Consider the following 24,441-nt stretch of genomic DNA (forward strand, 5'->3'; position numbering starts at 1 on the left):
TAACACTCCAACCCAAGGGAGATTCAGTGTTTTCCCTAAAGGAAAGGACTTTACTTTTTTTTTATCTGATGCCCCTTCTCTTCCTCCTGCCTCAGGTTGCTTGGCTCCCTGGTTTTCTTCTTGACCGAATCTCTCTTCACTTCCCCAGCACTGCCTGGTTTCAGTCATGCTGTTCAATGTGGGCTTTCTGTCTGTGTGTCTCACCACTGTACCTTGTGCAGACTTTAGAGTTCTTTGCATTTTCAGGTGGCAGTGACTGGGATACCAGCTAAAATAAAGCTTCTGTTGCTATGCTAGGATGACTGAAAAAGGCTGTCCTAGAAGCAGACACCTAGACCTGGCTGTCAGCAGCCCTGTAACTCAGCTGTACCTGTTCCAGGTTTACTGTGTGGCTTTGTCAAAGTTCTTTTTCAGCTTTTTGTGAAAGGAGTAACAGAGGAGAGACTGCTGTGGTAACAGGATCTTAGATCTCCTTAGATCTGCTTATAAACTGCACTCCACACAGTGTGAGCTACCATACCCCCTGCAGGGGAACTTGCCAGTCCTTGGTGTCTCTAAATGTAAGCCATTAACTCTGAGGTGGAACCAGGCTCTTCAGAACCTTTTTACATACAGTTCTCCAATGACTATATCCTTTGCAAATCTGAGTCTCGAATATCTGTCTGTTCAATGTCATTTGTTTTTAAGCTGAGAAATTCTCAGCCCAGTGAGATATCAGATCTGCTTTGTGCCTGGTGTCTGACTTGGTAAAAGCTGTGTTCCTTCAAGACCTCTGTAAGATCATCTGTATGACTTGTACTCATGACATTTTTTCATCTGTCCCCACTCTTGTAAATTGAGCTAAAGATTCTGGTTCTGAACTGTCAGGAGCTAAATGAGATATTGGGAAGATCATCGCTGTTTTGAAGCTGTATTTAGCCACTAGATGCTAAATTTCCTTTTGGAAATCTAGGCTATCCTGAGACATTTGAAGATGAGCTCCCCTGTTTCAAGGTTCTTGAAACCTGGTCTGTGAGTCGCTGGCTCGGTTTAAATTGCCTTTCAAAAGTTTCTGGCACATGAGAGGTACAGAGACCCCTTTGGTACTCTACATCCCCAAGAAAACACCGATTTAATTAGTGGTCACTGCAGCTTTGAGGTGAGCTTTTAATGCTGCTTTTAATGAACTTAAAGCTAAAATGCAGCGATCCTGAGAACTGAGCTGTCAGCTTGTGTCTGTCACTGGCACTATAGCAGTACAGGACAGAGAAAACCTTATATGCTTAAGGTTCAGTATTTCAGCATGGCAAACCCCACTAACCTAAACAGTGAGGGGGGAGCTGCATTCTTTGCTATGCCTAATCTCTGTATTTTGTTAAGCACACATTCCTGCCAGAACTTTATTAGACAGAACAATAGTGACCAGCTGGGCAAGTGACCCTGGCTTTTCTGGCTGGCAGAGGAATTCAGAATCTGAGGAGTTGAGATTCTCATGTGCAGCTTAAGAGTGATCTGGATTTAGTTGCTTTTAATTATCAGTTGGCTGATTCATAAGGCTTTGTTTTCCACCCTCTTTCCCAAGAAAAAGACCATTCCCTTAAATGCTCAGTGTGTATTCTATAGAGCAGCACCAAGTCTGGGAACTGAGACTTGCAAGTTCTCTATTTACTTCTAAGTAAAATGGGAATAGTAGTCTTTACCTTCATGTAAGGGAAAGCTCGGGGGAGTATTTCATGAGGGTGTGGTTAGATCTTACAGGGGAAGCTGCAAAATCCATAGCATTGCATATGAGTATATGTTTATAGAAGTTTATAATAAGTCTATGAATGATAATATTTGGCACTTGTATAAACTTCCACTCTTACAGAATAGAGGTCATTGTTCTCCTTGTTTACTGCTCCTCTCTGAGACTGGATGACTGAAATTAGTCTACTTAATCTTTGCAGGGAAGGATTTAGTTTGAAGAGGTGGGAGAAGGAGATGCTGAGCAGGGCCGGCTGGATTGAACAGCAGCAGAGCGCTGGGTCATGGCACAGGCTGTGGTGATGCTTTCTTTTCCCAACTGCAGTGAAAGGTTTGTGGGAGGCTGAATGGTCACTGCAAAAATGCCTGCAACTGGTGCCACCAGTGTTTGTACTGAGCAGGTCTGGGCTGGAGTGCTGCAAACATTCCCTGTTCCCATGCAGTGTTTGAAGTGCAGCAGAGAGCAGAAAGGCAACTTGTCTCTGTAGGATGTTGCAGCACGTGGCTTAACGGTGCTGTAAATCACCGTAACCTGCAGTGCAATACAGTCTCCCTGCAGTGTATTTCAGGATACAGCACTGAGCCAAACAGTTTAAACTATCGCACAGTAAAAAGCTGTCTCTTGGGCCACGGTTACTGGAAGTCACTAATGTATATCACAAATAATACAAAACTTTTGGATTGCAAAGTTGTAGGAATTCTTCAGCCTGTGGCTAAGCTTTGAAGGAGTGTGCATTGCAAGCAGAAATAATAGGGTCTCATTTTGCCAAACACCAGAAAAACACTGGAGTCCTGATAGTGTCATTAAAACCCTTTCAAGACCTCTGCAACCAAACCCATTGGAAATTATTGCAAGGACCACAGCAACATACTCATTTTCTTGGGTAATGTCCTTTGAAACAATCAAGCTCTCTAATTATGTCAGGCCCTGCCAAGTGGTTACTGGCGTCCCAACTAGAAGGTTTCCAAAGCAGTTTCTACAAATTACCAGAATTTTGCTGAAAGTGAACTTTCAGCTCCCAGGTACCATTTGGAGTTGTTGCTTATAACCTTTGGGAAGAGAAGGGTGAAGCTGTACCTGTCTGTACTAGGTGGGAAGAGAGGGGAGAAATGGGAATGTAGAAATGATAGGAATTGTCACAGCTCATCTCTTGAGCTGAATGCAGCTGGAAACTAGATGGGTTTGTATGAGATGCTTCAGCTGGTGTCCTGGTTGAGCCTGGGAGTTGCCTTGTGCCACCCACATCTGGGGGATTTGCATCTGAGCATCTCTGTGCTCTGTAGAGGCAAGGCTCGCTTTGCAGGGCATGTCCTTCAGCTCTAATGTGTGTGATTGGGGTTTGTTTAAAAACCAGAAAATCACACCATAAATCCAACCACAACCAACAAAAACCCCCTCACAACACCCAACATCACACAAGCATTTGACTGGAATTGTGTACTCCATGTGGCTTGTGGCTTGATGTTGCCAATAATTTTTTAGGCCGTTCCCATGGGCATCTCGTCAGCAGGGAGAAACAGTTCAATAGTTGTTCTGTCACTCTCTCTTCCATGCTCTGAGGTTCAACCAACCTTTTTGATTGGTGTGTGTGAGAGTGGTTTCAACTGAAATTCATACCAGGTTTTTTCTGCTCCAAGAAGTACGTGACATGAGTCTGTCATGGCCATTTAGCTGGACATTGAACACTGGTGAGTTCAGTGGCTTGGCTGGTCTGTGGCATCCGTATAAGCTTCCTTATACAATGGTCAAGTAAGTGTTGTGGTGATGGCAGCTGCTGTCATTGCTTGCAGTGTAGCTGTATTTGGCATCATCCTTTGCTGAGAGGCTGCATGTAAAACTTCCTTCAAGCTGTACTTAATGGTGCAAAGTAAAACTCATATATGTATGTATAAGGGAGGAAAAAACACAGGCAAGTTTTAGCTGTGATGTGCAAAGGCTGTTTGCATATGTATTTAGTGTAGGCTGTTGCCGAGCAGCCATGTTGCTCATGGCTTTACTGGTTTGCCCACAGTAAGTAAAGTAACAGTGTGCTGTTCTTCCCCAAGTACCAGAAGGGCAGCAGAAATAGAGAATAACTGAATAATAAAATTTATGTCATAACTTTTAAACTTTCTCTTCCATGCTTTTCCTTATATCACTAGTCAGGTCTTCAAAGCCAGAACACTCGGAAGATGGTCTAGTGGAAGGTATCACTGCCTGTGGCAAGGGGTTGGAACTGGATGAGCTTTAAGGTCCCTTCTAACCCAGGCCACTCTATGATTCTAAGGAAGGCTAGATCAGGTGATCCATAAGGTCCTTTCCAGTCTAGTGTTCTATGATTAAATCTGTGTAAATAGGTGAAAAAAGTCAAGTGTCTCCAGTGGCTGTGCCTTGAATTCTCCACAACCTTTTGCAAACATTATGTGTGCAGGTATACCTAGTATCAGTCACTGCTTCTTTGCTCACAGACTGAGACTCTTCTCAGCAGCAACTCCAGACATTCCTATTCCCAGCAAAGGGTGAGGGAAGCCTGTTTAGGAGGTTGGATAGTTGGGGTGCACCAGTTTGCACTCACCAGATCTGTGATTCAAGTGTTGTGGTGTTTTCCCCTTTGCCTTGGTAGAGCCAGCTAGGTTGCCTTTTAACCTTCAACAGCAATCCAAACCCCTCTACAAACTCCCAGCTCATGGAGTTTGCCATACTCGTAATTCCCCACAGAACAGGGCAGGAATTCTTTCTGGCTAAATGTCTGTACCTCTCCTTCAGACCTCCTGCTGTCCCCTCTCTCTTGCTCGGTGCTGCTTGCTCCCCATCCAGCTTCCCACATGTGTACTCGGGAATGTTTCAAAGCAGTGTTATCATTCCTAAGGAATCTACTATGCGTGCACAGGCTGTGGAGGCTTTTTTTCGGCTGTTATTACTTGGCCAAATCAAACCCATTTTCCACCTGGATACCGAAATGGAGCTCTCCTCCCTCAAGACCATCTCCTTTCCAAACAGAGGCTTCCAAAGCACTGAGGCACTAAAGCGGTTTCTTCTATTGCTCAAGAATTTTTTAATAATAGAGAAAGGTGTTGGTGTTCCTGCTCACAAGAGGAAGGATTTCTTTCTTTTTCCTAATGAACAAACTGGACTGCAGCAAGGCTGAAAAGGAGAACACAAATAATTGTTCTTGGCTAGAAATGAGGAATGGAAACTGCTTCCAAAACCAGTGAAAACTCAGGAAGATGTGTTAAAAGCAGAATCACCTTTTAAATTGAAAATAGATACTGAGAGCACTTAGTTTCTAGATGTCTTTGTATGGTCTGTCTATAGGTGGATATAGTGCAGTGGGTCCTGTGTGATTGAAATGTATAGCATCTGCTTAAGAGTGAGTTTAAAATTCCATGAGGCAATTCAGAGTATTCACTAGCAGGGGTTTGGGACTACTGTGTGCAGAAGAGCTGATCTGCAGCAAATGCTATGTGGCTCCTTTTTATGGCATTGGAGGGATGCAGTCGGCGGAGTGTAAGAGTGGAAGTCTGGAGAAAGGTGAAGAGGAGGCTGCTGTGTCACAGATCACTGGGCCTGTAACTCCTGCATCCAGGCCCTGGTCTGTTCCATGGAGCTTTGAATGAGGCTTCCACTTTGTGCAGAGGAAGCACTTTGAAAGGGCTCATGACCAGCAACTGGGGGATGTTTTAGGGCAATTTATTACTGCATGTAGATGGGCCCTAGGAACGACTGGCTTGAGAGGGAGGCAGGGAAGGGAAAGGTATTGCTCACTCATGGGTGTAGATGAGTGTAGTAAACTAGCAGTACCCTTCACAAACACCAAAGATGATTTTTGAGAGGTTTAGGCTGTGCAAGTAGGAATCTATGAACCTTAAAAGCTTATGGAGATATCTTCCTGCTTTAGCTCACTGACCCTGATCTCTCTTCCAACATGTATTTGCATCAAAACTGCCTGTTTTAAAGGGCAAATCTGTGCTCTCTGATCACACAACAGATCTTGGGTTTGATGTTCCTACTTCCCTACACATGAAACTCCCATGGGTGTCACTGGAACAATAGGATTATTTTCCAAATTATTTTTTATTGTAGTAACGCCCAGGACAGGCTTGTGCCAGACATGGCAATCGTGGGCTAAAGAGTTTTCAATTTAAATAGCAAATTAACACACAGGCTTTGGGGTTTGTTTTTCAGCCTGGTTAACGCTTTGAATACCCAGCAGAGAGGTTTTGCAAGGCTTTGGTTTCAGTGAACTGGGGCCTTGTGTGGCTCATGTGGGGATCTCTGAGCTGGGCAAGCAGAAGGCAGCCTGCTTTACCTACCCCACCAACACAGCCTGGTACGCAGAGTGAGCTAGCATATTAGTAGAGTGGTAACAGGAGAAAAGTACTTTGATCTTCAAAACAGGTGTGTTCATATACTCATGGAATGGGTTGGGTTGGAAGGGACCTTGAAGCTCATCCAGTTCCAATCCCCTGGCACGGGCAGGGACACCTTCCACTAGAGCAGCTTGCTCCAAGCCTCATCCAGCCTGGTCTTGAGCACTGCTAGGGATGGGGCAGCCACAGCTTCCCAGGGCACCCTGTGCTAGCAGCCTCACAGGGAAGAACTTCTGCCTAAGAGCTCATCTCAGTCTTCTTTTGGCAGGTTAAAGCCATTCCTCCTTGTCCTATTCCTACAGGCCCTTATAAAAAGTCCTCCAACTTTCCCAAAGGCCCTTGTAGATACTGTTGGTAGGATATAGCTTTCCCCAGAAAATCTTCCTGGAGCACCAGCAGTAGATAGTCTTGTCTCAGGGAAATGCTGGCTGATGGGTGCCTGAGCTTCAGTTGCCTCACTGAATGCTAGTGGCTAAGCTGGCAAATCAAAAAGGGGAAAGAGGAGTTGTTGATCTCAAAGCAGTGTAAGTAGATGGATTGTCTAGGCTGGCTTATTATTTCTAATCACCTTCTCCAGCACTGGTAACATTAGAAAGCTGGAGGATTTTCTTGCTGTTTCTTTAGCAGTTTCAATGAGGATGTTGTGACATCTGGCTTTTTGTATGGTAGTCACCTGAAACAAGAGATGTGGCCCAGGGGAGTTGTGAATGCTCCATCCCTGGCAGTGTTCAAGGCCAGGTTGGCCAGATCCTTGGGTGACATGGTTTAGTAGGAGGTGTCCCTGCCCATGGCAGGGGGGTTGGAACTGGGTGATCGTAAGGTCCTTTCCAACCCTAACTATTCTATGATTCTATAATAAAGCTGAGCCTGCACACTTCTGGCAATTTCACTCTAGAAAGAGGTCACCTTGGCTTATGAAATCTAGTTCCCAACTATGATGGGCAACCACAAGGTAGATAACTACTCTAGAAAGGGCTGCTGCATAGTCCCTTCTATATTAGGGACCACAGACTCCTTTACAAGTTGCTGAAGACCTTGGCTGAATGAAATGATTGTAATGTGCCACAGGAACAGAGAGGGAGGGCAGGAGGCAGAAGTGTTGCTAGAAGACCTAGGTTCTGTTTGCCTGACACAGCTGCCTGTACAGGTATTTTCATCCCAACACTTGTGAATCTGGAACTCTGATATGCTTTCAATGCCTTTCTGGGCTCAAAGAGCACTACCCTGAGTGTTGAAATGGCTCAGGAAAAGAAATCTGTATTCCCTCAAAGAGAAGCAGCAGTGTTTTGTTGGTGGGATCTCCAATATAGCTTTTGGCTTTTAGCTATCAAAAAGGTGTGTCTGTCTCGTGACAGCAAAGTTCTAGGAAAAACCTGACACATGTGCATTACAGATTAGTATCATACAATTAATAGGAAACAATGACTTGATCATGCTATCCTAATTGTTTTCTTTGATATGCTCAGTGCTCTCCTTTTGACATTGCCTTTTGTTCTTCTTGTAATTTGTGGCTTTTGGTGCCAGTATAATGCTAATGAAAAACACTGCTTTGTTCAGCAGAGTCCCTGTGTTCCTGTCATGCATGTGGCTTTCATTGCTGCTGGGCTGGTAAGTGCTGTGAGTTTGGCAACAGAGGACTGAATGTGAGGCGCGAAGATGCACTGTGGTCTGTACAGAGCTCTACAAGAATCAAATCCAGGAGCAGACCCTGTTCAGGCTTGCGGACTGGCTGTTGATGCACACAGATACAGGCCCTGGAAGGATAAGGACAGGGTTTGAAGGGGATGCTGAAAACTAGCAGGAGCCTGATTTGTCTGTTTTGGAGGTCTCAAATTATGCCAGGTGTTTCATGTGATGTAATGCAGCAAGAGGAATTAGACAGCTATGGATGCTGCCTTTCTGGATGGTGGAGGAGACTCTGGAGCCACAACAAGAGCACTAGTAAAGCACAGGGTGCTGTTACAGGGTTGCTGACTCCTTATGCTAGTTCTTTTAATGTTTGTCTCTCTGTGAAGTGTTGAAGACAAGCAGGCAAGTGTCTGTCATATTTTTCCCACTTACAATTTCCCCTCCACCTCCTAATTAAAAGTTTAATTCTGAATGAATTTGTTGGTGTAAATTTAGAGATACTGACTTATCAAAGTTAGTCTTGTACTAAGGGCCACTGTCCTCAAGTTAAGCAGTCCTAGATCAGATTTTCAGAGGAGGACATGTAAGCAAATGCCAAATGGCAGCTTTGGATGTGGATGTATTTAGAGAAATAGCTGATGTTCCAAATCCTAGCTCTGTGCTTTCGGTCGAGGTCTTAAAGATAGTTATTTCCTTGACTCCATCCTTCCCATCAAGGTCAGGCTTCCCAGGAATGAGCAAACCAGCACTAGGGATGTATTGGTGATGTGAAGGTAGGAGACTTATCTGCAGTCAGGTTATCCAGCTGGGCAAAAATGGTTAGACTCAAGATCTTCTTTTGAAAGGCTCTAATTCAAGGAGATTTTACGTTACAAAAATGACATCTTGGGTTGTAATTGTGCTTGATTCTCATGGTGTGTGGACATCAAATGCCAAATTCTATCAAGTCAGTCTAATCTAACAAAGACAGATTCCATGGATATTTCCATGTGTTTCCTCTTTCCTCCCTCTGTGAACACTGGAAATTACTGTCTTCTCATTGACAGTGATAAGCTTGGGGGAGGGAGAAGCAAAACAGTTCAGTGCCTATAAGAATGCCTGTAAAAGCAAAGCACTTCAAAGGAGTGAACCCCCCTTTTATTTCTGAGCACTCAGTCATGGACTAACTTCTTTCATTTTCATGATGAAAGTAATTATGGTTCGGGTCAACCATATTTATTGCTAGATCCAGTTGGAACACGCCACTAGCAAAGTGGGTGTAAAACAGGGGAAGTTCAGGTTAGATATAAGGGAGGAGTTCTCCCTTGTGAGGGTGCTGAGGCGCTGGCACAGGGTGCCCAGAGAAGCTGTGGCTGCCCCATCCCTGGCAGTGTTCAAGGCCAGGTTGGACAGAGCCTTGGGCGACATGGTTTAGTGTGAGGTGTCCCTGGCCATGGCAGACGTGTGGAACTGGGTGATCTTAAAGTCCTTTCCAACCCAAACCATTCTATGTCTTTATGCTAGAGAGATGTTCTTTGTGCTTTTTCATCTCTTTCCCTGTGTGCATGTGTAAACGGATACATAGGCACAGAGGTGCATGTATTGAATGTGATACTACCTCTCTGCTCAACCTTTTTTAAGTCCTCATCTGCCTCTGTTATATTCTGCATTTCTGTTAGTGCTGGTGTACAGGGTGGATCTCCTGTACAATGAATCAAGCATGTGTAATAGATGAGTGCTATCATCTTCAGAGCCCCTCCTTCATTACTTAAAGCAGTTGGAAGGTGCCTTGTGAATGAGGTGGGAGTTTGGAAGAGAAGAAGAGTAGTCTCATGGCTGAAGAAGTTAAATGTTGCTCTGGGGAGCTGGATTCCCTCTTTGTCTCTGAAAGAGTGGCACCTATAGTTCCATACTATTTGGCTATTCTGCTTCTAGGCCTTTACTAATTCTAGTAGGGAGAGGTTATTCCCTTAACCCCTGTAACTTCGATGGCTGCAGAAGGATAAGGAAAAATTTTCTGCAGTTTCTTATGAACTGAAGCAAATTCAGCCCTCAAGGTAATGATGTTTGGAAGGTCAACCATACACACAGCAAGGAAAGCAGTTAACACATGGTTGGCTGCAGAACTTGCTGAAGATTAAAGCTGTCTGCAGGCTGAACTGCATTTTCCTCCTAAGGTAAAGATTCCTCTAGGACTAAACCCCCTCCAGCAGGCTATGATAATCCACTTTGTGTGGGAAAACTTTAGGCTGTTACTGGCAACTGAGTATTTCAAGTGCACTAAGCTCAGCACATATTACCCCCTGGGGAAGTGTTATGCTATTGGGAGACACCTACATAAATTGTCCCATCGTACTCTGCTGGCCAGAGCTTATTTTAATGTCTGCTTTCTTCCAAACTCTTACTGAGGGTGAGGGGTGATGTGTGCAGGACTGGAGTTCCTTCCTGTCTGACCAGCACAGTGGAGTGGGAGACCTGGAACTTGTCTTACTCCTGTTCATGCCTCTGGCTCTATGCTTCTTCAGATGGCTGCTGCTGTCTGGCTTCAGAAACACCAGCAGGCTTCCAGTTTTATTCGTTTCCCAAAATGAATGGGCTGTTATGAAGATTTTCCTCCTTTTTCACAGGAGTCAGGGTAACCTCTATGAGGGCGTATGAAGTGGGAGTAAGGCATGCGTAAAACATTGATATTGACAGCAAGATTACTGTGACTTGTCTTCTGACTCACAGACTTCTTAAGACTTTGTAATGGAATAGCAGACTCTGCTTTGAAGTGAACCTTGCCATCACAAGCTTGAGTACAGCCAGCCCCTTGCCCCTGCCAGGTGGTCTTTCATGGATTCCTTAGTAATAGTCCCTCAATCTACAGACCTGAATCAGTCCATCCACTCCGAACATTGTAATATCGAGACTGGTGCTCGCAATTGAATTTTGTAGCTGGCTTTTTTTCTGTCTGAATGACAGGCTCAGATCCTAAAATCTGGTTACCTGGGGAGAGCATGACTATGGTCAAGAGCCGGAGAAACTTAAGCCCAGCTTGTTTTTTTTATCCGAGCTTTCCAGTAACACGTGATGGGATTGTTTGCTTTTTAGCCAGGTCACAGCAGTAAAGTGTAATCCGGTCACAGCCAACTGAATTAGCTGGTAAACGTGATCTTGATGAGAGTCAAAGCATATCCAGGGATGCGTGTATTTGTGACTAAGAAGTGAATAATGTAGTTATGTAGAACTGGGTGGCTCAGGAAGAGGTACCCCAGCAAAGCCTTTGAATCTTGATTTCTTGGCATGTGGAGGGAAACTTCTGCTCCTGGCCTCAGTGGAGTGTATAGATAACCAACCTCTCCTGGTGATGGCCTCCAGCACACAATGTAGAGGTTGCTGTTTGGGCAGAGCAAGTGGGATGCTGTACTACTTACACAGAAGAGGGCATGGTTCCCTTTCAAGGAGTCAGAACAGCAACTTTTCCCAGTGAAAGTGAAATCTGATTTTATTGACATTCCTCTCTAGGATTGCAGGGAAATTGATAGCTCCAGTGAAAACTGTTAGGGAATGTGGGGAAATCTATCTAGCTATCAAAACACTCCTACTGTTTTCTGTGCCCTCAATGTTGATCTCTGCTAAGTATAACACACAGTGTGTTATCCTTATGGAAACAAAAAGATAATTCAGTGCACTTGTTTACACAGCACAAAGCTTTAGGGCAAATAGCAAGCATCAGGAATGCCAACCTTACTGAGAAACTTTGTAGTGTTTATTTGGGATAGGGAGGGTCAATTCATGCTCACACACATGCAGCAGGTGCTGATGGAATGACCCAGCATGTGAGTCCCTTGTCTTCCTCATCCAAAAAAATTTTGCCTGCTTCTGTCATGGTCAGTTAAGTCTTGGTGAGTTGAGCTTTCCTGTTGTACCGTATGGCATGTGGAAGTACTAAACCTGCACTAAATCTCCATTTTATTTTGCTCTACAACCACATAAATGACTTTGTTCAGAGTCCAACTCCAGGATTGTTTCGCTAAAGGCACAGTGTTTAATGCTGGTAGGAGCACGGTGTACTGTAAGACCATGGATATGTAGCTGTGTCCTTCACTCCAGTGACCACGTTGCCAGAAGGTCTCATGTGTGGTAGGTGTTGATTGCTGTAGGTATGTCCTCAATAGGGCACAGCAGCAAGTCAGGTTTGTATGTGGAGCTGAACTGTCAACCCACTGAAAGAAGTGATTAAACAAGAATGCAGGTGCTTTCATTTCCAAGTTGCACATTCCTGATTAAGCAGGTTGCTTGCCTGATCAGTTCGGCCCAGTGGTTTCTGACATTGGACTAGTGGTCACAAACTGAACAGTGAAATGAAGCCTATGAACAACCAATTGGCTTTGCTCTTGCAAACTGCCTAGAAGGACCTCCAGGGACCCCAAGGAGTTCGAAAAGCTTGGAGAAAAGCCAGCACTTGGACTAGGAGATAGAAACATTGCTTTGGGGGATGGCTCTGTAAGCTTGTTGTGGTGTGAGTCTTTCTAAGTATTCACAGTGGGTGAATGGGTGGAGTGATCCCTTACATATCCCTTGAGTGGTGGGCTTAGGAAACAGTACTGTGCAAATCCCAGTGGTGAGAAGGGGCAAGAGGAAGCTTGCTGTCTGTCAGTGTCTTCCCATCTGTGAAATGATTGCTCTAAGCTAATGCAGTCATGCTAGCTGGGAATTGAGCTTTGATATGAGAGTATACAGCTCTTCTGGAACTGAGTATTTCAGCTTGAGTATTTGTTATACTGCACTTCTCCACCCTTTGCAGTCCCTTTTCTCTCTCACTGTAGGATTACAGGCTGTACAGACATCCAGAATCTCCAGGGGATAAACTGTGCATCCAAATAAGGTTCCTGATGAGGGGTGCAGAGAGATTCAGGAAGCTGGTGGGGTGCACAATATGTTTTTGCCCCTGGCATCTACTTGCAGAAGCAAAATGCAGCTAAAGCTCCCTGTGTAAAATCAGCTACCCTTTGAGGTCCTCTCAGCCTGCTCCATGAATGCCCTGGGAAGTTAGGTTTTCCTAACTTCAGGCTTCAGTGTCCAGGTGCCTGAAGCCATGAATCAGCTGAGTCAGCAGAGAGCAGGCAGCTGACTGCCTCCCAGCATCAGCTGGGGGGGGTGGGATGGGACACTCCATTTAAGCTTGGAATAGTAGCTTTCAGAGACTCTCCAAATGGAATCAACCTATTGAATTTGTTGCTCTAGTTAGCCTGAAAGGTCCTTAGTAACACCCTGAACCTCTACAGTAAATACGATTGGATATATGCTGGCATCAGCACTTGCATTCCCTCTGGAGCCACATGTCAGCTGTGATCAAGAGGCGAGATCTTGGTCTGTAGCCCTGGACCAAAACTGTCTAAGTCGGTAGCTAGCAGGCCATGGTATGCAGGTCCTCAGTTGTCCATGAAACTCTTCCAAGAGTTAAACAAGGTGAGAGAGGAAAAAGAGTTTCTATTTGGGAACAGCTGGGGAAAATGGACCATGGAGACTTGGTTCTCTAAGCAGAGCAGTGGAAGCTGAATGCCACCAGATGCTGCAGGGCATTGTGCTAAATATGCTGGTGATGAGCATGCATGAGATGCAACAGACCCAGCCCTAAAGGAGCTGCTATTTTGATCATTTTGTTTGCTTCGTTGGGATATTATTTTTGAATAAGCAGCAATACATTCTCTGCCATCCTGGGTGCATGCCAGGAAAAGCCCTAAACCTTTCTTGCTAGCATCTGTATATAATATAAAGGGTCATTTATAATCTCTGTAAGCCATGATGGGGCCTTTCGTCACATTGTCTGAAGCCTGTTTGCATTCTGGAGACTGTTCTTGCTGACTTTTGGCTTGCAAAGAGAAATGCTGGGGTGGTTTTGTCTGTCTCTTGCCTGTCATAGTTGCTGTACTATGATACCTACAGCGAGTTCCAATCTATATATACTAATGCGTCTTAAGATCAGCTATATTCCTATGTTTCTGTCTCACCTGCTTTTATGCCGTGGTAAAAAGCAAACACCTAATAGATGCATTTGTAAGAAAGCCATGCTATTTATGGGAAGCCAAATGTTTTGCAAATGGGAATGTACCTTTCACTCCTTCCACCAAACTCTTCATTCTGCTGGTAAAGAGAAGTCTGTGTTCGTGTGCCATTATGTGAGTGTCATTGGGGTCTGAACATTTTTGTGATCCACACTGTGGTAATTCTGCTTTAGAGAAGGCTCTGGGAGTGCTGGGGTAGCAAATGTTGTGGTACTTTATGGCTGTCACTGCACACTTGGTGCTCCTGCTCAGGAAGGTAGAAGATTGTTGCTAGATTTGAGTGCAGGATCTCTTACTCTGCCGTGGGCTATCAGTCCTGTTATGCCTAGCAAACCCAGGTGATGGCTTCAGGCAGGGAAAGCAGTGAGTGGAGAGCCTTTGGAAGCTTCTCACTTCCCATAGTGATTGCTTCCTTTTATAACAGGTTACTGAGCAGTTCATCTGAAGTCACGAACCTGGACAAGTATTCGTTTTGTTCCCCCACCAATGTCCAGGCTTCTGTTCCGTGGACTGTAGTGTGGGAGCAGCCTTTACCACCAACTGCTGCTTAAGGCTCTGTCACTAGACTGTAGCAAGGTCTGTCCAGCATGTCTCACCTCCACAAAAAGCTTTTCCAAGGCAGAAATGACAACATGACTGCCACATTCCTTGAGCTTGTAAGGGGATACATGTACCTGAACAGCTTATTCCAAGGACCAGCTAGAGCAAAGGTGCAAGAGACCTAGTCGGACAGCAGTAGTTTTGGACTCATTTGGAAAGAAAATCAGCAGCACCCACTGAATGAAAGCTCTGGTAAAAACAGCTTTGGAGGCAGCTTAAAATAACCACCCTTTCTTGCAGGCTTTGACAGAGGCAGCCTGCACAGTGCCATCTCTTTAGCTCCAGACCTATTAATGTAGTGCTAGACTCCCAGGCTGGCTGAAAATAATCCTTGAAGGGGCAAGATGATATTAAATGTGGGTCTATTCAAGGGAAAGCTAAATGTTAGTCTCCAATTTCTCCTCAGGAGCTGCAATTTGGAGCTGCCATTCTACATTAACCAGAGCAGATAGGCTGCCAGATTCCCTCTGGCAATCACATGGTCTGCCTTCATACCTGCCTTGCTTTTCTGCATCGTGCTGGGGTGTGTGGTGGTGTTCGTCTTTGTTCACCTTCCCACCTCATTTGCCTTCAGGAATATGAAGTTCTCCAGACTTGGCATCAGATAGGGAGGGTTTTGCTCAGAGTGCAGTTGAATTCTTTTGGTTTTATCTGACAGAAGTCCTTTGTGTGCACCCAAGAAGGCAGGACAGGTTGTCTTGGAAACCCACCAAAATCAGTATTAGAGTGAAATAATCAGTGTAGGGTAATCCAGCTCAACACCATGGAAAGAGAACTTCATCCCAGATGACTGATGAAAGATGGGAGGAGGCCAGAGGGACACAGTTAAGGCATAGGATGTGTAAATAAATATTTATTTGGGTTTCATTGACGAGCAAGACAAATGGTCTTGACATGAGGGGAGGCACTCAAGTCCTTGATAATTCAGCTGTTTTAAAACATTTAGTAACTTTAGTCTGATTTTGTTAGTATTTGTGCCCATTTATGCTCTGTTACATGTTGCTAGCATTGCTCTTGTGTTGGGACCGATGCTTCTTGTTGCTCTTGCCATTATTGTGTCAGGTTCTGTACATATGCAGTTTGTTTTTCCTGACATGAAATGCTTTTGCCTTGGGGCTCATGGGTGTTGTGCTTAAAATGGGCTCAAGGTAGATCATATAGAGCTGTGGCTTTCCCATCCCTGCTTGACTTGCCCCTTCTCCTGGCATGAGATGTTATCCAGCAACACCCATCTCAACAAACCCCACAACTAAGGCTTAGAGAGCTGAAATAGCCAATTGCACCATGTGTGCATGTGAAACAAAAAGGAAGACTTTGCTTTGAACTGTCACATTTCTGGTCTTCAATTCCTCTGTCTTTGGGTTTTGCCTCCTAAACTTTGAGCAGAAATCATATTGGATCTGTTAAAAGATCTGCTGTCATCATGTGATCTGAAGCTTCATTAAGCTTCTGTTTTTTCCTCTGGTTTTGTTCTGTGATGTAGAAGTTAGTAGAGGCATTTGGGTACTATGGTGTCTGATCCCTATAGGTACACCACAGATCCTCAATAAAGCTGAGAAGTGGTTCTCCACGACCTCCCCGCCAGCCTGGGGTCACCTGAGCCATGACTGTAATCCATGCTTCCTGATGAGGAATTGCAAATGGGTTTACAGTGAGCAGGAGCATTGTCTGCGGGGAAAGCTGCATGGCTCTACCTTGGTGCTGCTGTTGAGGTTAGTGGCACTGGGTGGAAAGCCACCCTGTCTCTGGGTGCCTCACTTTTCTGGCTGTAACTGAGGCTCGGTGAGCTGCTTGCTGGCCCCAGCTTGCCCATTGTGGTCTGCAGCACTCAGCTCAGCCGCTGGCGTTGGTACCTCCTATTCATGGGAATGAGTTATCCAGGGAGCAGGGAGCCTCCTGTGGAGAACGAGTGGGATCCAGAAAGGAAACAAAACACAACAAATGCTGTAAATGGCAAATACTAGAAAAATTAAACTGCCATGGGGAAGGTGGCTTAGGGAAGGAGGAGGGGATCTGCAGGTGCCTGGTCCCACTGTGCAAGCAGTTTGATTTTTGGTATGCAGGGCTGGGGAGCCACTGTGATACTTGGAGAAGAAGGGATCAGTTGTAGTGGGGGCTCTTGCTTTAAGAGGGATGAGGAGCTAGGACTCCTCTGCATGAACAGGGAATGCTTACACAAGCACTTTGTGTGTATTAGAGCACAAGCTGGTGTGTCTCCACTTCCCACTCATGACCCCAGTTCTGATCCCTAAGCAGTAACTAAGTGGCTCTGGAGCCTGTTAACTGTGCTAAGGTACAAGATGCAAAAACATGAACCAGCATTTGGCAAATATGAGTGATGCTTGCAAGGGGAAAATTAAAGTATCATTTTTTTATCCCCCCACTCAAGCATATTTTTCAGAGAAGATGGAAAAGGGTCCTGATTCGCAGGGCTGACACTGCAGTCCTGCCTTCTCACGCACCTTTCAATGAGGAGTAATCTCACTCTTGTTTTCCTGTGAGAGGCAGCATAAGACACCAGTTCCTCCCTCCTCTGTGTTTTCTCTTGTCCATTTTTCGTCTGTAACCTCACCAGGACAGCAATATGACTTGCTTGATCTGTGCTGACAATGAGCTCCACCACACCAAAAAGCAGAGCTTTCCAACTCTGACGTTTTTCTTTGCAGAATGATACCATAACGAGCAGGATGAAATTAAGACCAGTACAATGGGAACTGACTATCAGGAGATTTGGAACACTTCTCCCCCTTTCCTCCCCCACCCTTTCTAAAGTCCTATTGTTTATGATAACAGAACTAAATTATGTACTATAAAACTCTGGCCTCTGAGGACCAAGCAAGAGGCGTTACTGGATCTCTTGTGGTTCAGGTTGGCAGAAGCAGGGAATCTTTCTGCAGCTATTGGGAGGAGAGGGTGGGGTGAGAACTGAAGACTGCAAGTTAGGCTAGCTATGGCTGGCGGCAGCAGCAACCCCACCCCCAGATATTTGCTCTGTTTGCTGCAGTGTGATGTATGTTGGTTCAGCTTGCTGTCTTCTGGGGGCTAACAGTGTCCTTTCTCTCTGCAGGCATTGGTGTCACTATACGGTTACACGGACAGTTTCCTGCCAGGTGCAGAATGGGTCAGAAACGGTGATCCAGCGAGTTTATCAGAGCTGCCGGTGGCCAGGACCTTGTGCCAACTTAGTGAGGTAAAAACCTTCATGTCTCACCTTGCCCACGTTTTCCTCCACTTCTCATGAAATTGGTTAGCTTTGAAGGACTGGGTAGAGGGTTGAGATCAATGGGTCTGATGGGAAATCCAGCTTCATGGTGGCATAACCAAAGAATGCTGTTTGTGTTAGCTGTGGAGCAACTACACATGAAGGTAAGTGGACTATCAGAGACAAGCTATGTGAGACAGTTTAGCTTAGGTTGTAGTGCCAGTTTGTACTTCTCCACACAGGAGAGTGCTGTTAGTCAGGTGTGAAGCTAAATAAATGTAAGGTCCAACAGAGTGCAGTATGGCTGAACAGGGAGAGCAGGGATGCTGCACCAGTGGCACTACGTGGCTTGTTGGTGTCGAGTCCTCCTACTCAGATCTTCAAGAGTATATTGATCAGGTAAGGTAGAAAGCTTTGATCATATTCCTTGCAGCTGGTGATGGATACAGGTAATGTGCCCTGTACCTTTCACAGTGGAATTTCCTTACAGCACTCTTACTCCCACATCTCAATATCCTTTAGAGGCATGCATGAGCACAATGTCTCCTCTCCCCAGATGAGAAACAAAGCTCAAGAGCCATTGACTTGTCAAAAACTTGCCCTGAGCCTGCTTTACCTTTCTATCATTTACAGTCTTGGAACCTACCTACATTCACCCTTGAGTGAAATAGCTATCCCCAGCTACCATCTTTCAGTATGCAAAATGTCCTTGTATTGTTGAGCTTTGCCTTTTCTGAAGGACATTCTTGGAGCAGAATAGTGTTACCCACCCATCTGGGAACTGGTGTAAAAAAGCCATTGTGCTCTAAATTTACACCTAGCTTCTCTAACAGTTTCCCATGTAGACAAGCCCATAATTTAGCTCACAAAGCTTAGTCATTTTATTGTTATTATTACCCATTCACCCACAGGGCACTGATTGAGGGCCTCATGTAATTGATAACCTAGCCAAAATGTGGTTGAACTTCCCACTGAAATACCCAGAGACCCACCTTCCCAATCTGTTCTTGTGACTCTTCATCTGGAATTCACATTTTCCATGTGGCAGTTACCACAGTTGGTTCTCCAGTTTCTACTTGGCCAGTGGTCAGTTGGAGTTTTTTCACTTGTAATATATCTGCTTTGGTGTCTCTTTGGTCTTGTTTTATGCAAAGCTGTGGTTGAAACACTTAATATTTTACGCTGTCATGGCCAAACTTCTGTGAAGCTTTTTAATTTCCCAGACTTTTTATGCACATAATTGTCATTAGAAACTTGTGAGCTTTCACCTTGTCTCCTAAACTTGCCAAAAATCTTGCTTGTTTTTCCCTGTTAACATAACTATAATTTCATAAGTACCAAACAATTGATCATGTTACTAGTAAAAATCCTTTTTATGGGCTCCTGCATTTATTCATATACATCGATTCTTACATTGTTAACCCAGAGCCTTTAGGAGTGGTGCGTGCTCTTGTGGCATTGTTATTCATGGAACTTTTCAGTTTCAAATGGAGTTTGGTTCATTTGCCTGACGAGTCCAATTGTTTGGAGACAATGCAGAATGGCAGCAGGCTTTTCTATGTGAAAACATGGAAAGAATCTGGGGTTATTGATATTTAAGATCTCAGCTGGTAAAAACTCAGTGGACAGGAGCTGTGTTTCTGGAAGGCAGTTCACCTGGAGGTATGTAACAGATTGTAGATGTGGTGCTTAGGGACATGGTTTAGTGGTGGATTTGGCAGTGCCAGGTTAACTGTGGGTCATATTCTATGATTCCAAGGAAACTCCCAGAAGAGCTGGAAGGATGCTAATGCTCTGTTCTTTTTGCAAGTGGGAGGAAATGCAAGCAAAGTGAATGGCACCCTTACAAAGAAATGGCTATACTGTCTGTCCTCTAATCATGCACCATATGACATTCTTGCATGAAGTAGAGACATACATCTCTTTCCCAAGGACCTTTAGAAAGCTGCTGACAAATGCTAGAGGCCATCCATTTATCAACAACGATAAAGCAGGAGTGACACGTGCTGGCTCCTGATAACTTCCTGTACTACCACCCTACAAAAGGGAACACGTAGCAATGAAGTTGAAGCCACTGACAGCCTGAGAGCTGAGTGGGTTTTTGAAGTTATCCTCATGCCAGACATCTTTTATAAGTGGCTGCTTGTTTTCAGCAGTGCAGCTGAGTTCTGATAACAGAATGAAAAACAGCCACTGAAAATGATGGATCCTGTGACATGGAACAACTGTGGGCAACATCTGGTAACCCTGAGTCATGTTGTATGGTTGAGGTGCTGGGCCTACATGCTAACCTATCAATGTTATGTTGCCAGCGCCTAGGGATATGTGACTAACTGGCTTTCTGTTGCCTCAGAGTCAAGCAGAGGGTTTTTTTGTCCTCTTTCACCAAAATGAATATTGTCTCTGTAGGAGATGCCAATCTCTTCTCCTAATTCAGATGAATCCAATCTCCTGTTTTCAGGTGAAAATTCCCAAGGGTAGCAACAAGACAGACAGTCCCCAAAGTCACAGGGCAGTTGAGTCCCTCTTCTATTCAGCACTTCACTTGCTAGTGCAGTTCCTTACAAGTTATGCTGTTTTCTTTCTTTTTCTGCTTAGAAAGTGGCTTTGGAGGGGCTTGTAAACTTACAGCAGCCACCATGCTGCACAGCTTCTTTTGGCAGGCCTCGGAAGACTCCTACAGAAGATGAACAGAGCAGAAAACTAAGGTGCCCTACTCCCCCCACTTCATCTACTTAGTGGTTTGAGAGGGATCTTTACCTACCTTTCCAAAACAAAAACCAACCCAAACTCTATCCTAGCATGTCTGAAAGCTTTGGGTGATACGGCTCCTTGTCTGGGGCCTGTCCTGGTCACGGGATTTGTGTCTTGGGGGGGACATCTTCAGTAGATAGCTTCAGCAGGGAACAGCAGTGTGCTAGTATCAGATGTGATGGTGTCCTGTGCCAACACTTTGCAAATCGCCAGAGAGGGCTTATGCTGGCTTCATGGAAAGGGAAGCAGTGAATCCCTTCTATAGGTCACCAGTTCTTGATTGTGTTCCTGTAATATGGAGGAGCTTCTGTATTTTCTCTGTGGTTCTTAAGGATTGCCTGCCTCTGTCTGCAATACATGACAGTCTAGCAGGAATGCTTCACACGGCCAATGCTTCATTCCCATCAAACAATGTTGTTTCTGTTTCCTCTTTACCTTCTCTGTACTAGTACCTCTGCCTTCAGGCCTTCTGGAAGTTTAGTTTCTGGTGATACCGACTTACTTCAGGCTTAGTAGTGGCTAAAAATATTTGTGCTCTCTATATCCCTGTGGTTGTTCAGGTAACATAAATATATCTTCTTTCCTTTGCCAAAAAGACAAACAACATCTGGCCACCTTCTCTTTTTCTCTAGTGAGATTTCTGGTGCCTGAGCTTGAAGAGGGGCACAGACAGATTCATAAGATCTTATGCATGACTGTAGGCAATGCAAAATGTCAGTCAGCCATTGGCATTAGTTTGGCTTTATAGTATTTCTCCCAGCTGCACTTGAAGCAAACTGTTTTCATCTCCTTGTTTGCAGGGAGTCAGTAGTATCTGAAGAAGCTTTCACTCTGCCAGCACCCATTATCGGGCTGCTCACTAGCTAAAGGGACACCAGCCAAAACCCAAGGCATCTCTCAACTCATGGTGACAGCTGAGAGGGGTTCTCTGGTAGAGACTCAGCTTACAGCAGACATCGGTGTGGCCAGACAAGGATTTAATCTATTTCCTGTCTCCCATTAATTCGTGTTAGGTTTCTTTCCCTTATTGCACAAACTGCAGTTCAGGGTCAAGCCTTTGACAGAGGAGTATCCACAAGATCCCCAGCCCAGCAGCTTTGGTGATGGCCTTGCTGTCTGTTCACTTGCTGTTGGGCAGCTGGCAGCTGTACTTTGCAGGAGTGTCGTCATCTTGGCTGGGATGGGATGAGCTGCTCTGTTCTTGCCCTCCACTCCAGACTCTTTATTTAGCTTGGGTGCTGAGTTGCTTTGGAGCAGTGTTGGCTGGAGACTTTTCCCTCAGCAGATCTATTCTTGAACTCTTTCCATTTGTGTAGTGAAGGCTTCAGCTTCTGCACACCATAGGATATGCCTTTGCTTTGTCACGCTACGAAGTGAACAGGCAACTTTCCAGCAGCCTGGCTGAAACTCCTGGTGTACTTAGAAAATCACATGCCATTTATCTGTCTGAAGGAAGTGATAAAGTCTTGGTGTTTCAATAGCAACGTAATCTCTGGGGCTCTGCTGCCTGGATGATTGCACCCAGCTCCCCATAAACCCAGGCGTCTGAATGGTAACCCTTCTCCTGAGCAGTCCCTTTGCTGTGGCAGGTAATGCAGAATGCTGTCATGCTGAGGATGCTGCTCTCCTTGAGGCTGACTGAGCAGGGTTGGCCTCATAGGCCAGGCAAGGATGAGAGACCTCCATCCAGTTGCTGCAGCTTTTCTGACTTCTGTGTCTTCAGTCAGGGTATGCCACCTCACCTCAAAGATGAGGACAGCACTTCTTTTGTCTTAATGTGTTTTATGAATTTGAGAATAAGACAACTTCTTGCTATAGCCTAGTTGGCCAAAATCAGATGAATTTTCATTACAGTATTTGTGCATAAGTGTTGAGGTCAGTAAAACAGTGTCTTGAGAGGTAGGTGATTGTGATGAGCAGCCAGGCAGATCATGCACTGTTACAGCCTTCAGAAGACAAACATTTTCTGCTTCAAACTGTTGTTGCTGTGAAAATCCCTCTCTCATTTCTGGAATCATGCCGCTTGAGAGTGATCTTTGTCTCCTCTCTTACTTGTCTCATCCGAGAAAAATGAATGTTCCCAGCAAAGTTGTGAGGTTTTTATTCTGCTATCTCTTGCTGTACTCAGTGGTCACGTATCTGTCTCACTTTCTAGACTTTAGGCAGCCTGTCTCTGCAGCACTTTCTGGCTTCAGAGAATCTGAAGATTCCCCTGGAAACCCATAGCTGGCTTGTACAGGGATGGGCTTACCTGATCTTGTTACTTCAGCAAGAGCCATTGGAACCCCAGCATGAAGTTACTCATCTGTTAGCTTCAAACACCACTGAAAGGTGGGAAAGTCTGGGCTCTGATGCCCTTTCCAGCTGCTAGTTACTGCATGTTTTCTCCCTTTCAGTATTCCTGCTGGTTTGGCTTATCGCAAATGCTATGTGCTTTTGATGACATCAGCAATTGAACTTCCATGAATTAATCTTGCTTTTTGGTGGTTTTGAACTTTGGATTTTCTTTGTTGTTTTCATTTAACACATTTCTTCTCCCAGAGGGATTTTACAAGCTACTTTACAGAATAACAGAAGGAAGTCAGCAGGCTCATCCATTTTGGTCTTTTCTGCTTTTGAAGACTGTTGCTACAGGGTCAGTAGGAGAAGTTTGGGATCTGTCACCCACGAGATTGGCCTTTAGCTGATGTTTCTCCTCAATTTCAGAGGTAGTAACACCACAGTAAATCCTCTGTTTCTTTCTAGTCAATTGAATAATAAATTCCAGAGCTTATTCCAGTGCATCAGGAATTAGGATTGCTGTTTGACGTCGTGTTACACACCATCTCTTATGTGTTTCGTTCTGTTATTTCTCTCTAAGATACAGAGTCATACGTTTGGAAAGAGATTCCTACTCTCCTGTGCACACAAGGATGTAAATGCAGGATGAATTGTGCTCTTGTGAACAGGATGCATGGGAGATCTGGGTGTGTAAGGGGTTTGAGCTGTAGCACAAAGACATGTTCTTGGGTTTGGGAGCAGTGTGGGTGGCTGTCTGCTGCTGGCTGGGCACAGGTGGAGGGCCATCTGCTTTGCAGGCTGTGCTCAGGTCTCCTCAGGCTGCTGGTGAGGGCCTTTTGATCTCGCAATGTAATACATGATGTCTGGGCATTCTTCCTCCTTGTTGCTGTGGCAGGGCAGTGCTGATCTGGAGTAGCACTGAGATCTCATTGTTAATGAAGACAGGAGCTGATGATTACTCTGGTGGCACAGAAACATCTATCTCTGTGTCCTTTGACTTAGGACTGAGAGACTGTAAACTGCTGCTGTGTACAGCTTGAGGAGGGGCTTTTTGTGTTTTCTGGATTTTAGACTCTCTAACTTGTGCAAACCAGACATGCTTAGAGTTAAACAGAGACTTCTTCCTCCCCTTTGGCAAAGGCAGGAGATGTACAGTGGCCTCCAACATATCTGCAGCTGCAGGTTTTGTGTTTTGTCCAGTGTCTGCAGGAGCATGTTTGAAACTCCTGGTTATGTTCTCCCTTGAGGAACTGCTGCCTTTGTACTAGGGAAGCTGGAAAAGTTGGGGCTGCAGGAAAGAGCACAGGTCTCATTCACAAGTGATGGTCTCTGCCATGCTTGTGAGTGCAAACATGATGGCCAAGGTACTCTTTGTCCCTGTGGCAGCTGTGGCACTAGTTGGAGGTGAAGTTATCTTGCCTGCTCCATAGAGAAGCTACGCGGTGTAATCGGCATCTGGTGGGCTTTGAGAGGATAGTTATGGTGGTCTGTCTAGAGTGGGGATGGTGGTGTTCAGAGCCAAGTTCTTGATAGCTTATCTGAAACAGGCTCTCTTTTAATGCAAAAATAGCACTTGTTAGAATGAAAATGATTGTCCCTGTTTGAAAGGCAATATGACAGTTACATGTACAGGGTTGGACCCACTGCATTGATGTATGAATTTGTTGCCATAAGAACAGTAGGTAAAAGCAAGCTTGGATTCCTTGGTTTCCAGATTCTTTGCCAGTCAAAAGGCAAGTTCATTCCTCTTGTTATCCTGAAACCCACCAGTAAGTGAAGTTGAAACTTTCAACCTGGAACTTGAATGGAAAAGAATAGAAGCCTCTGAAGGTTGCTGAGGTCTCCTCAGGCACAAACTGCAGCGGCTGAATGAAT

At 45.0% G+C, this 24,441-nt stretch overlaps 1 protein-coding gene across 8 annotated transcripts in view; it reads left to right on the plus strand.

Annotated features, from left to right (window-relative positions):
* The window catches only part of COL26A1 (collagen type XXVI alpha 1 chain), a 168,798-nt gene that overhangs the window by 9,022 nt on the left and 135,335 nt on the right, over nt 1–24,441 (plus strand). For all 8 annotated transcript variants that reach the window (XM_061355512.1, XM_061355513.1, XM_061355506.1 and 5 more), the window contains exon 2: nt 17,398–17,520. In XM_061355512.1, coding sequence (XP_061211496.1) covers nt 17,398–17,520 — 123 coding nt within the window. The remainder of the gene's footprint in view (nt 1–17,397; nt 17,521–24,441) is intronic.

This window comes from Neopsephotus bourkii, unplaced genomic scaffold (genome assembly GCF_033783945.1).
Source record: "Neopsephotus bourkii isolate Nb327-2 ecotype Australia unplaced genomic scaffold, CSIRO-AGI_Nbou_v1 NB_804, whole genome shotgun sequence".
Lineage (NCBI taxonomy): Eukaryota > Metazoa > Chordata > Aves > Psittaciformes > Psittacidae > Neopsephotus > Neopsephotus bourkii.